This window comes from Magnolia sinica, chromosome 11 (assembly GCF_029962835.1).
Source record: "Magnolia sinica isolate HGM2019 chromosome 11, MsV1, whole genome shotgun sequence".
In the NCBI taxonomy this organism is placed as follows: domain Eukaryota; kingdom Viridiplantae; phylum Streptophyta; class Magnoliopsida; order Magnoliales; family Magnoliaceae; genus Magnolia; species Magnolia sinica.
In genome coordinates, this window is record NC_080583.1 from 1,793,657 (window position 1) to 1,806,513 (window position 12,857).

At 38.8% G+C, this 12,857-nt stretch overlaps 1 protein-coding gene and 1 long non-coding RNA gene across 3 annotated transcripts; both read right to left on the minus strand.

Annotated features, from left to right (window-relative positions):
• Positions 1-1,173: 1,173 nt before the first annotated feature.
• LOC131218232 (uncharacterized) lies at positions 1,174-1,636 on the minus strand. The gene has a single exon (XM_058212911.1). It carries the CDS (start codon positions 1,605-1,607, stop codon positions 1,188-1,190), a length of 420 nt encoding a protein of 139 aa, XP_058068894.1. The 5' UTR covers positions 1,608-1,636; the 3' UTR covers positions 1,174-1,187.
• A 5,049-nt stretch (positions 1,637-6,685) lies between these two features.
• LOC131218233 (uncharacterized) lies at positions 6,686-9,988 on the minus strand. 2 transcript variants are annotated; one of them, XR_009157578.1, is made up of 5 exons: positions 9,759-9,988; positions 8,083-8,176; positions 7,694-7,717; positions 7,475-7,618; positions 6,686-7,164 (listed from the first exon to the last, which is right to left on the minus strand). It is a non-coding gene; the product is annotated as an uncharacterized LOC131218233 (long non-coding RNA). The 2 variants fall into 2 exon arrangements; XR_009157577.1 differs by lacking the exon at positions 9,759-9,988 and having other exon boundaries at positions 8,083-9,246.
• Positions 9,989-12,857: the final 2,869 nt, after the last annotated feature.

The following is a 12,857-nucleotide window of genomic DNA, read 5'->3' on the forward strand; positions in this document are numbered from 1 at the left end:
TATTCTCACCTTCCTTCATGTGAGTCGCTTCGAACTCGACTCTTAATGTCTGAAGGCGAACTCACTTCACTCGATCTACACCCTTGAAGATGGTGCCAAGGGTATCCCATGCTTGCTTGCTTGATATTGCTTTAGCAATCTTTTCGAAGGTGGATTCATCTAACCCTTGATAGAGGAGAAACAAAGCCTTATTGTCTCTCTTTCTTTGATTTTTTAAAGCGATCTTTTCTTTATTGGTGAAGGCGGCTTCTTCTTCCGTAATGGTTCTTCATACCCATCGGTGACGATTTCCCATAGTTCTTGTGACCCGAATAATGCCTTCATTTGGATGCACCATTTTTCAAAGTTGTCCTTTGATAACTTAGGAACCTGCGGCTGGATTGTGTTAGCCATCTTTTCTATTTTTTAAAAAGGAATGGTTGATTTTTTTTTTTTTTTTTGCTTGTTGGGTTTTTCAAAACCAAAACAAGTTTGTTGGGTTTTTCAAAAACAAAACAAGGAGGAGAAGTTGCTAGTGCAGGTGACATTCTTGCAAACGCTCAAAAATCAGATGTTGTTTTCACATAACAATCTGAACAATTTTGAAAATTGGTTGCAGATGAAGGCTGCTGCTCATTTGCCTGTTATTACTGCTTGTTGTTGGGTATTGTCAGACCCAAAACAAGGAGTGTAAGGGACCTGCTTCTTGCTGATGAGGCCCAAGGATTAACGGCTCTGATACCACTTTGTTGGGTCTAAAACCCAGCTTCTTGCTGATGTGTGGCTGTAACCACCAAAAAAGAAAAAAAAAACTGAAACTTTTGGAAGAAGAAGAGAGATTGTTGCTTTATTGGAATGAATGAAAATGTATTACAGTATTGCTGCCTTTTATAGGCTTTCTTATTCTATGAAATGACTAATTTATCTCTGTCTAGATTCATCCTAGAGGCAGCTAAAGAAAGAAAAGAATCCAAAAAATATCTACTGTTTATCTTCACCCAGCTAGCAAACTAAACTTAGAAAAATCTCACAGCTAGCATACACGGCATGCACAGCTAGCTCAAAAGATCTTTATACGGTTTTGGATTTGCACAAATCCTCCATCGTGTCCAACAGTTTCCACGATCATTATTCATGTCCTAGAGGAATTCTCAATTGCAAACTTTGTCTTACTGCCTTTACCCAATAGCACGAGAGAGGTGCTCACCTCAAAGCGTCTTGAGGTCCTTGATCTCGAAAGAATCAACATAGAGATCATCCAGACGCAGAAGCGCAACTGCGTCGATGACATCAAATCCAAGCATGAAGGCATGAACAAAATCTGCACATTTCTGTAGGTTGCTGACATCCGGAGTATCCGGTCTTGTCTTCAATTCCACTTTCCGAGCATTGAGATTCATACGAATGTCGATATTCATCTGTTCGTATATGGGCTTGTAGATTTCCATCCATGCTTTCTTCATTAGCGTGTAACGGTGTGGAGGGACGGAGACTTTCTGGAATTGAACTCGGCCGTTGGACATCTCATGGGCTTTGAGATGCTCGAACTTGGGCTTTAATGGGGGAAGACCAGACCCAGATTTAGGCTCTGAAGAAACCCTTTTGATCTCCATGGAGATGGAGGACATGGCTTCGTTGGTGAAACACTAAAAGAAAAGAGCGCAAACCCTAGCAACTACAGAACAAATATCAGGGTTTTTTTTTTTGGGGAGATAGAGGAAGATATAACAAAAATCCTATTCCAAAACCATGTTTGAAATGCAAGGATGTGACTCCTTAAAGCTTCAATAACAAAAATCCTATTCCAAAACCATGTTTCATCAAAAAATAAATAAATAACTGAAATCCTTTGATAACAATATCCCCCACTGAATCTGAAAACAACCCTACAAAATTATGCTCGAAAAATAGCTACCATAATGTCCAAAAGCATGACAGCAGCAACACACATGCCCAAATGTGGACTCAAGGAGCAACAACAATCCGACCTGCAACTTGATCAAGATCATGCTGACCGCTCGACATAATTCTTCTCCTGCCTTTTGGATCAATGTCAATTATGTTCATCTTCCGCAACTGTTGAAGGATGTGACGAGTTATGAAACCGCTGCTCTTGTAGAAATGTGGTGGACGTAGGCCAGTGGGGCCTACTGGTGAGTAATCACTAGTGGGTGGGTCCCACAAGTTTAGGCTTCTTCCGGCCTTTTTCCTTCTCTGTTATATTTCAAATTCAACTTTGAATTTGATTTATGATAGGAGATAGGGATAAGACCGGATGATATGGTCTCATCCAATCTCATCCGATCTCTCATTCCTTTCCTATATAAAGGATGAGACTCTCTCTCTCGTGATATATCATAAGTAATACCGAGAGTATACAGAAAGAGATACATTGTGCACAGTAGTCTGTCCATTTGGCTTGTCCTTAGGACGATCTAATCCATAGATCGCAATCCGGGACCACTATATAACGTAGGATCAGAGGTGTGAATAGATCCATCTGCTCCAGTAGTAGATAGGCGGGCCGTTAGAGTATCAATCTTCTGCTTTGTTAGGGTTCCAAAACTCGTGTAGACCGTCAGATCTTAAGGGCTCACCTTCCGTGCTTCCCAATAGTGGTATCAAAGCGTTCAACGGCGGATCTCTGATTAATTTTCATCTAAAAAGGTAAGTGGCCTATCCTTTCTTTTTGGATTAGAATCCATGTTTGATTTTAGGCTGTAAGTCAGAAATATTGCTTCTGTATTGACGTCCATCCATTCGGCGTGCTTGTTTTTTAGGCTTGAGAAGAAAAATAGAATTCAGATTACAATGGTGCACTTGATGTATATGAAATCTAAATCACTTGATTAGCTGTCATGCTTGATTTATGGCCACACAATATTATATCAACGGTAGATTTTCATATGAATGATTAAGATCTTGCTCTTGTTCCCCATATCAATGGAGTGGGCCCCTCATGTATACCAAAATTTTAACCAACGGTTAAATAAATAAGGTTCAAATGTGGCCAAATTGATTTTCGGATTGGACAGTTTCTTAGCCATTAATGCATGAACTAAAAATGATCTACTAGCACTTTATCATTGGATATGATTTTTTTTTTTTTTTTTTTTTTTTGTAAGCATTCCTTAAAATAAGCCGTCGAGATGGATAGACAGCATGGATGTATACATTCTGGTACTTTACATAAGTTGTATTGAAGTACATACGTGTACATATCACCTAATATACAACAATTGTTGTTGTATTGAACTACACCACGTGTACTTAAGTTGTTGGTGACGTATTTCACCATACTTGAATGATGTGCAAGTATACACATCAAACCCATGTTTACACATGTGTACAAAACAGACCCTTGTATTTGTACACGTGTTGTTTTGTATATACATTGTTTTATACACCCGGTTTTTGTACACATATCGACATGTTGTTATGTACACATGTCAGCATATTGTTATATGATGTATCATAACACGCTAGCATGTTGTTTACACATGTAGTTTAACAGCAACATGTTTACATGATGTACTATAACACATTAGCATGTTGCACATGTAGATTGTTTACAGTAATACGTCTGCTAAAAATCTAACTGAAACACGTGATTAGCTGGTGTGTTTTACACATATGTAGCCCGTGTGCAACACATGCTGTACACATGCAACGTTGGCTGATGTACATCTCAGCAAATCATGTTAGCAACGTATTGCACTATGACACGTTGGCTGATGTACATCTCACATGTTGGCTACTGTACACGTGCAACGTTGGTTGATGTACATCTCAGTAAATCATGTTAGCAACATATTGCACTATGACACGTTCGCTGAACTATGAAACATCAGCCGCACATGTTGGTTAAACACATATTGTTCTGTACAACATATCAGCCGCACATGTGGGTACCACTCATTGGCAAGTTGTATTATACTTAACACATGTGGTAATATACATCAGCCGCACATGTGGATTTGATCCGTGTATAACACAGATCTCTTCACTAGATATGTGTTGAATCCAAATCGTCCATCCATCTAATGAGCTTGGATTTATACTGGAGAAGTACAATAAGCACTTGGTCAATGTGCTAGTGTATACGTGTTGGCGGATGTACGCTGATGTACAGGTGTAGCAACTATGTTTTAGTTTTGCCAATTCCACATGTGTAGATTTGTTGAAAAACGAGTGCACATATATGATGAATTCATGCTTAATCTACGAAACAATTATGTGGCCCACATTCAGATATGTTGCAACCTGAATGTGATATCCTGGTTTTTTTTTTTTTTGGAATTTGATCATATATATTTCTTATGAGATGATGGACACATATCAAGAATGTTGTTTCCCTTATGATATCTTCTTCATTGTTAATCTAGAGCTCATTAGTGATCGAAACGATCATCAACCATGATGATCAATGTTGATAAAATGATCCATCATCAACAATGATCATTAACGGTAATGATCGGATCCATCACTAATGATCATGATCACAGGTGAAGATAGAACTCTCCTGATATCTTAGCACTTTATTTTTCTTTCTTTTTGATGATGTTTATATGTGTGAAAATATTTGGCTTGATGTGTTTAGATCTAAGCCCCTTATATTTTTCATTGGAAATTATAAAACTTAGTGCTAGAATCTTCCCTAAAAATAAAGGTTGTGCATAACCTGAGTGGGAGTTTATTCTCCTCCACCAAATGATGCATGCAACCATGTAATGGAAGGTTGCATGTTATAAAATCATAATTTTATAAAAGTACCAATTTCATCTTAAATAAAGAACTTGATTATTCTACACCGCCCATTCGGGTATGTGGACTTTCAGATCTTGTTAAGATGTGTTGACTACTTTTATATTCTAAAAATTTGTATAACACGTAGAAATGCTGATGATTAGTATCAATACTTTAGATCTTAGCTAAGTAGTGATACTCATCCAATGTAGAAATGGCTACCAAAGCGTTAATCGCAGAACAGCTGAAAGGACAACATTTCGATGGCAACAACTACGAAGACTGATCCCTCGCGGTGCGATGCTTTCTGGACGAGGACGACATATCTCACACACTTGATGAAGTTTAAGAAGAACTTATCTTGGATGAAAACGGAAATTTACAAGAACATAGGGTTGCGATGACTCGCTACAATAAGTGACGAAAACAGAATCGTTTAGCTCGTAATGTCCTTCTTAGCACTATGCACAAAGAACTCATACTTACGTATGAAGTGCATGAAACTGTTAAGGGAATCTGGGAAGTACTGACAAATGCCTATGCGCAGCAGTCAGATACGAGAGTTAAGGCAATGAAATTAGAATTCCAGGAGTATAGGATGCCAGTCGGCTGCCCCATCAAAGATCATATTCGTAAGATGGAGCAAATGATAGGTGCGCTTAGGAATGTTGGATATAAATTGACTGAAAATCAGAAGATTATAACCATGCACCATTCCTTACCTAAATCTTGGGCCCAAATCAAAAGAATTCTGAACCATACTAATTCTATCACTACGTTTAGAGACTTTTGTGACCACTCGGTACGTGAGGTTGAAATGAATGCAATTCAGCTAGGTTCGGCCAAGGCCTCTGTAGCAGAGACCCATAAGTGAAAATCTAATAAGAATCGGTACAAAGCTCGTAAGAAGGCGAAGAAGAATAATCAAGAACAGAAGACCACAACACCTCCTCCAAATCTCAAAAAGGGAAAAGGAAAGAAGAAGTAGAAAAAGACAAATATAATCTGCTTTGTTTGTGAAAATTCTTGCATTATGCTTGGCAGTGTGCCCATAAAAAGACGGTAATTTCTCAGTCATTAGATACTTTGTATGTAGGCGTTTGTTCTGAAATCCTTTCCGTTGATACCATATCTAACGAGTGAATTTTAGATTCAGGCGCAACAAAGCACGTGACGAAGAGTCGTCGAAGACTCGAGGAATTTCGGCCTGTAACCAAGGCAAGTTACAAGGTGTATATGGGAAATAATACTGTCGAAGACGTACTAGGGATTGACGTTTCCCATCTCTGTACGTGCATGGGGCAAACAATAATCCTCCGTGATACTCTTTATGCACCGGAGATGCGTCGGAATTTAATTTCTGTTTCTAGGTTATTATTTGATGGTTTTGATATTCGATTTTCAGGGACAAGAGTTTCTTTGAGACTAAATAACCTCATCTTTGCATGAAAAAATTTAATTTCAGATTTATTTATTCTGGACATAGATTGTAATAATGCCCCTCTTGCTTTATCTGCTATGTCGAATGAAACTGTAGTATCTGAATCTCAAAAATGGCACGCAAGGTTAGGTCACATTGAAAATGATCGGATGACAAGACTAGTACGTTCTAGTCTGTTAGACTCCTTATCCAATTGATTTTTGATTTTGTGAACATTGTGTGTCCGGGAAGACTTCGAAGAAACCATTTCCCAAAGCGGCTAGGTCCAAGGGCACACTAGAGATAATCCATTCAAATATTTGTGGACCCTTCAATGTACATTCAGATAATGATGATAATAATAATACATTTGTTCAGACATGGTTGCTGCTAAGTAAACATATTGTGGTTCCACAATCTATATGTTAAATGGTGAAGTACAAAGAAATATAAGAAAACAACTTTACTTGTAGAAGCCACTGAGCATAACCACCCTCCATTATTCTTGCAAAAGGGGAAGCACGTGAATATTTATTTCCTTCAAAAGCACCAAAATTGCCAAAATCCAAGCTGCCAAACCACCTCCAAATCGATGCAAATAATTTCCACTAGATTATCCATTGCTTGCATGAAAGACACTTTCAATAACCACATTTTGCACAAATCAAAATTGCGTACCCCAAAATGACAGAGAGAATGAAACTCCAAGGAAATTCAAATTCACCCGCCCATCAGAGAAGCTTTCGGAGAGAGAAGACAAAGACCCTAAGCTTTCTTTAAAAAATGTACCTACTATCGAGAAAAAAAAAGAAAAAAAAAAGCTCCTTGGAATCCTTCTGGTTAAACTGATCTGCACCTAGAGCTGGAAGCCCCTCAAATCCCGCCCACTCCCAACGCCATTAAGAAGATTCCACTGTAAAACAATAGAGCTTGGCCACCTTTCACACAGAACGACTTCTCGCATGGCAATGCTGGCCGCAGGCTCTTTTTATGTGCTTGGATTATGAGATGTACATATCCTTGAAAACCCAAAATCAAATTATAGTTTTAAAGAAATCAGTGAAAATTACAATTCATTTTGTTTAGAATTCAGTTCAATCCAGATTTCGCCATTTATGAGTGTGTTCGCTGTATGAATAGCTGATAATCATTGTATAAACATTTCTACTTTGAGTAGGAAAGAAGAAAATCCCAAAAACCAGATCGGTAAATACTACAATGTTCAGCAATTGTTTAATATAGAAGTTCCATACAGCAAACCCATTTGAGGCCCATCAGATCAACGGTTTTGATAACGTATTTAGAGGCGACCAAGGTTCAAAATATTACAAGAATGGTAGGCTTGGATGTGCCTAGTCATTAGGCCTTTGGGCTAGTTGAGGTCTTTTGGCCCGCTCAGTTAGGAATAGACATAACTCAGCCCATGGGTCACCAGGAAGTCTTTTGGCTCGCTCTATTCTTTTGAAAGATAAACTGCAATCGAGTTTCACATATCAAGTTAACAAAATTTACTGCCTTGCGTATACAGTTTGTGTAATGAGAACTAACCTGCAAATGATGTGTTTCTTAATCCTGCAAAAATGGCAAATAAAGAATTCAAATGAGCATATGTTAGCTATATTTAAAAAACAATAAGAAGAAGAAGATCAAAATCAGTATTAAAACACCAAATCAAATAAAAAAAGGATTTTACTGGAAATCTCTGCATCCAAATCAAAAAGAAAAAATAACCCAATTGGAAAATTATCAAAAGACGAAAACCCCAATTCTGATAGAGCAATCCTATTGGATAGGTTAATTAGATGCCACACAAATAGTGGGGTGGGCCTCATGCCACACAGAGACTACATAGATGTTACACAAATGTTTTAGGAATGCTCATTTTATCTATGAATGCTTAATTTTTGAATCTTCCTTGAAAAAGTGGTAAAACTTACAAGCATGGAGGACAAACTGCTACATTGCTGCCTAACTGGAGAGCTCGGACTGAGGTCGATTACTCAGCGTGCAAAGTTGCAGGAAGAAAATTTTCTAGCCAAAAATTTAAATGCATGTTAGATACTACACTGGTGATTGGATACATGTTGCTAAAAGAAAATGTATTGGTAAAAGAAGCAAAAAACCCCAGTCCCGCCTTTTTCGAGGCCGAACCAAAACCACCTCATACTAACAAGTGCAAGCTCCATTCAGAAACATGCACAATTACATTAAAAAGAAAATACACAGTATTTTCATACCTGATAAGAAACATTATTAGAGAAATGAAAATGAAACAGTATCCGAGTTCAAAGCACTACCAACAATTCAAAAATAGAAAAAGCTCCACCACAAAATGACAACAACAATTAAAAGAAAAACAAAAATAACATTTGAAAAAAAGAAAAAAAGAAACTAGAATCTGACAATCTATAAACGGATTAGACTAAGATGTGGATTTGCTAAACCATTAACACCAGTGAAACCAAAAAGATGCATCATGCATCACCACCCAGAAGGGTAGATTCATATAGTTCACCACTTAAAATGGTGGTGAGTAGTGACACTTCAACATGGCACATGGCACCGCCATATGGCAATCCAGAATTGCTGGCGGAGCATAATCCTAAAAACTACACTGAAAATATGATAGAAACCATCTCATTTCGCCCTCAATTGGACAAGTAGGGTTGCTTGATCAGTGTGGCGTTAGAGATATGATCCATCCAAAGTGTGCCCACAGTCCTGATGATCTGGATAGGAGAGACGTACATGAGTGCCAAATTTGAGGATGTAGAGACACCACCATTTTCTAAATGGTAGTGAGCTATCATAGGAGTCTGCCCCGCCCAGAAAAGCTGAGCAATAGATTAGCAAAGGTAAACTAAAAGACATCATTATGGTGTAGAGAATACACAAAATAGTCACTTAAATACATCCAGACAAATCACAGTAGCACTTCTCTAATATTCAAAATTTCAAAACCGAATTGGAAAAAAGAGAATCAAAGTAAACTCAATCAGACTTTGTTACTAAAAATCCAACAACACACGAATTCAGCCAAACCCATAACAGAAACAGTACTCAAACTTTAAAAAAATAAAAAATAAAAAAAATAAATAAAAAATAACAAAATCAATAGAAAAAAAAACTAACAGTACTCCAACAACATACGAATTCAGCCAAACCCACCATAGAAACTTCTCTTTCCAAACGACTCTTTATCCATAGCAAATCCTTCCCTTAGAATTGAGTTGCCCTAAAAAACTAACAAAATCAATCATATACTAAAAACGGAGTGAGAAATTCCATTTTAATACATGGTCTAAAGTGGTAAATGTGTGGGATCACTGCCTTTAATGAGGTGGATCTATGTTGATTGTTCCCCTCCCATATATCATGCTAGTCCACTTATGGATGGGCCAAAAAAGTATGAAAGAAACAGAGAGATTAAATGTACAACAATGGTACACGTTATTGGTTGAAGCGTTTCTTCAAACAACTAACATGCAGATGTCAGCGGCCATGGACAGCGGCGGATATGGCTGCTATTGGGATGGCAGCTTCCCAAATTTTGATAATCAAAATGGGAAGTGAGAGAGACAGAGATGAAGGGAGAGAGATGGAGAGAGAGTACCTTCGATTTTCTCTTCTTTCTTCTACTTTCTTTGATTGTTGAAGACGGATGGAAGAAGGAACAACAAGTCGAAGAAAACGAGGGAAAGAGAGATCGAGAGAGAGGGAGGAGAGGGAGATCGAGAGGCGGAGGGAGAGGAAGGGAGAGAGATCGAGAGAGTATGAGGGAGAGAGATCCAGGACGGGAGAGGGAGAGATGAGATGGCGGAGATGGAGAGGGAGAGGGAGAGGGAGAGACGAGATGGCGGAGATGGAGAGGGAGAGGGAGAGGGAGAGACGAGATGGAGAGGGAGAGGGAGAGAGAGTGACAGGTAAAGAGAGAGATAGGGCTTTTTTTTTAATTATTTATTAAGTCGACCGGGCATCCGACAGTTGGTGACGGGCCGCTGCTAAAAAAGCGTCGGATATGCCCAACATTCTTGTAGTGTGTGTATCATATCAAACTTATATAAGAGGAAATCACAGAAATAACATGATTCGACTGGTAGGTCATGTAAATCACAAAGAGAATCTAGTAAATGAGAGAGAGAGAGAGAGAGAGAGAGAGAGAGAGAGAGAGAGAGAGAGAGAGAGAGAGAGAGAGAGAGAGAGAGAGAGAGAGAGAGAGAGAGAGAGAGAGAGCATTAGGTTTAAGGGTTGGAATGCGTCGGGCAGTCCAATAAGGCCGGCCATGCTTGAACTCGACATGTATCACTTGATCAATTTTAGGCTAGCTTAGGCTCAAGTCATTTTAGCTTGAACCAGCAGTCGGCCGGACCTAACCTAGCCTATCTAGGTTTGTCTTTGTATTTGCATGTCATGTATCCTACAAATAAGACATTCTAATCTATCTTTGATTAGGCAACCCATGCATCAGCTTGAATGTAAATCCTTGTAATTTCATTCTTCTTAAGTGTTTATTTCTTTACGCATGTGGCCCACTTGATCAATAGATAGATTAGAAACATGCAAGTGGGAAATAGGGAATTTATCAAATTTCAGGGCAGCTTGAGCAGGGCCAAATCAAAAATTTTGAGCTGAGGCTTAGGGTTGTTGTGCTAGGCCCTTGTCAAGCTCGGATTGGGCTTGGGTCTCTAGAACTAAAGTGTTGGGCCGAACCTCTTTGTTAGGCGCGACTCGGCGAGATGAAGGGAAGATACAAAATCAGCCGGATATAAGACTCAAGCAGGTCACAATGCATGAACTTGGAGTTTTAGGAGTACTTTTACAATGTTTCCCATCAATGTCTCATATTCTAAGTATTCCTATCTAGCTGATTGTTTTTGTTTTCTTCTGCAGTAAGCATTATTCACCTCATGGGTGGAGTGTTTTACATACACTACATGGTCACCCCAAAGGCTTTGGCTGTTTTAAGTATAAATGTGTTGTAGACCATGTCAGCTCAAAGAAGAGGGGCCTCACTATTTAGGAACCGCGGAAGTACACAGAAAAGAATCAAGTAAAGTACAACCACCAATCGCACAACCAAGTCCAAACACAAACAATCCAAATTTTATGTGGAAAAATCCTTTCGATGAAAAACCACAGTGTACAAAGCGACGAGTAATGCATTATGAAAGCAAAAATTACGGGAGATAGAGATTACCAATTCAAACAAGCCTCGAATCTACTTCACAAGCCTAAGCTATGCCCTTGAAATCCTTAGGAACGAATTTAGAAAGCCTAAAACTCATCTCTTTCTTCCCAAATCCCGATTACACCTGATATATTTGTCAGAACTTGATGTATAAGGCGTAGGTTGGATTCTATCATATTTAAAATAATTCATATGGTTAGATTTCAATATTGTATAGTTAGGATTAAAAGTTTGTTTGTTTGTTTGTTTTGTTTTGTTTATGTTTTTGTTTTTGTTTTTGTTTTTGTTTTTTTTTTTTTGTTTTTTGTTTTTTGTTTTTTTTTAAAGTATAGATGTAGACCTAGGTTTACATTAAATAATGAATAAATTAGAAAACTTGAACTAGGTTATTGGATAATTAACTCACCTCATTCAATAAATTTCAGCCTGATAGTTCGAGTTCAGCAACACTACTCTGCGATGAGTTGACTCAGTTCGACTCGCTATGGATCAATTCTACAAATAGGTGTTCTAAATTTAGAGTTGGATGGAATCGAACACCGGCTAAGGAAAATTGGAAAACAATATGGGAAATCAACTCACCTCTGAAAAAAAAAAAAAAAACACGCCAATGACTCGGTGAGTAGCTGATTGATGCGCGAGCAATACCCACACACTCTCTCTATTTTTCACCCTCTCACGTAATCTCTAATAATTCTCTTTCTTTGATTGCATATGATCTGGTTTCCCAATGAGGTAGGGTTTTTGTAGAGCTTACAGACGCTTCCTTTTCTCATAAGGAAACCCGTCGGATCGACACGGTTGTAAACCATGCACAACCATCGTGCGGAAACAGTTGTCCTTTCTTTTCTTGATCTGTACTTGCTTCCTATTTAATGGTCCGATCTTGGTTGAATTTCAGGGTTTAGATGATAGTCGTTAGACTCCTATAATGATCGTTTTAAATTTCCATTATGTGGTCAGTCAAAGATCAGCGGCTGTCGTTTCTTGGTGAGGAAGATGGCTGCCTGTAATGGCAGAATCTTAGCCGTTACATTTCCCTTTGCTCAGATTATTGTGGATGGTTTGGATGGTCCCATATGAGCTTGTGGACGTGGAAAATTGAAGGTTGGGGGTCCTACCGTCGATGGTTGTGCGGAAGAACTTCCGCATGGTGCGGCTCGGTTCCGGGAAGAAAGGCGGAGATGCGTATTCACCTCCATGTTCTCGACTCCTATCCTGTTGGAAGGACGCGGATTGCGTCCTACCCCCGCCCGGACGGTAATCCGTCCGGGTAGGGCTGTGTGGGCCCACCATGATGTAAGTGTTTTATCCACGCCGTTCATCTATTTTCTGGTTTGATTCTAAAAATGAGGCAGGTCCACACCTCCAGTAGACCACACCAAAGGAAGCTGCAGTGATAATGACACCCACCGTTGAAACCTTTCTAAGGGCTACGGTTATGGTTTTTTTTACCATCCAACCTATGCCCATGGATGAGGTGAAAACAGAAATATCAGCTTGATCCGAAACTTTTACAGCTGC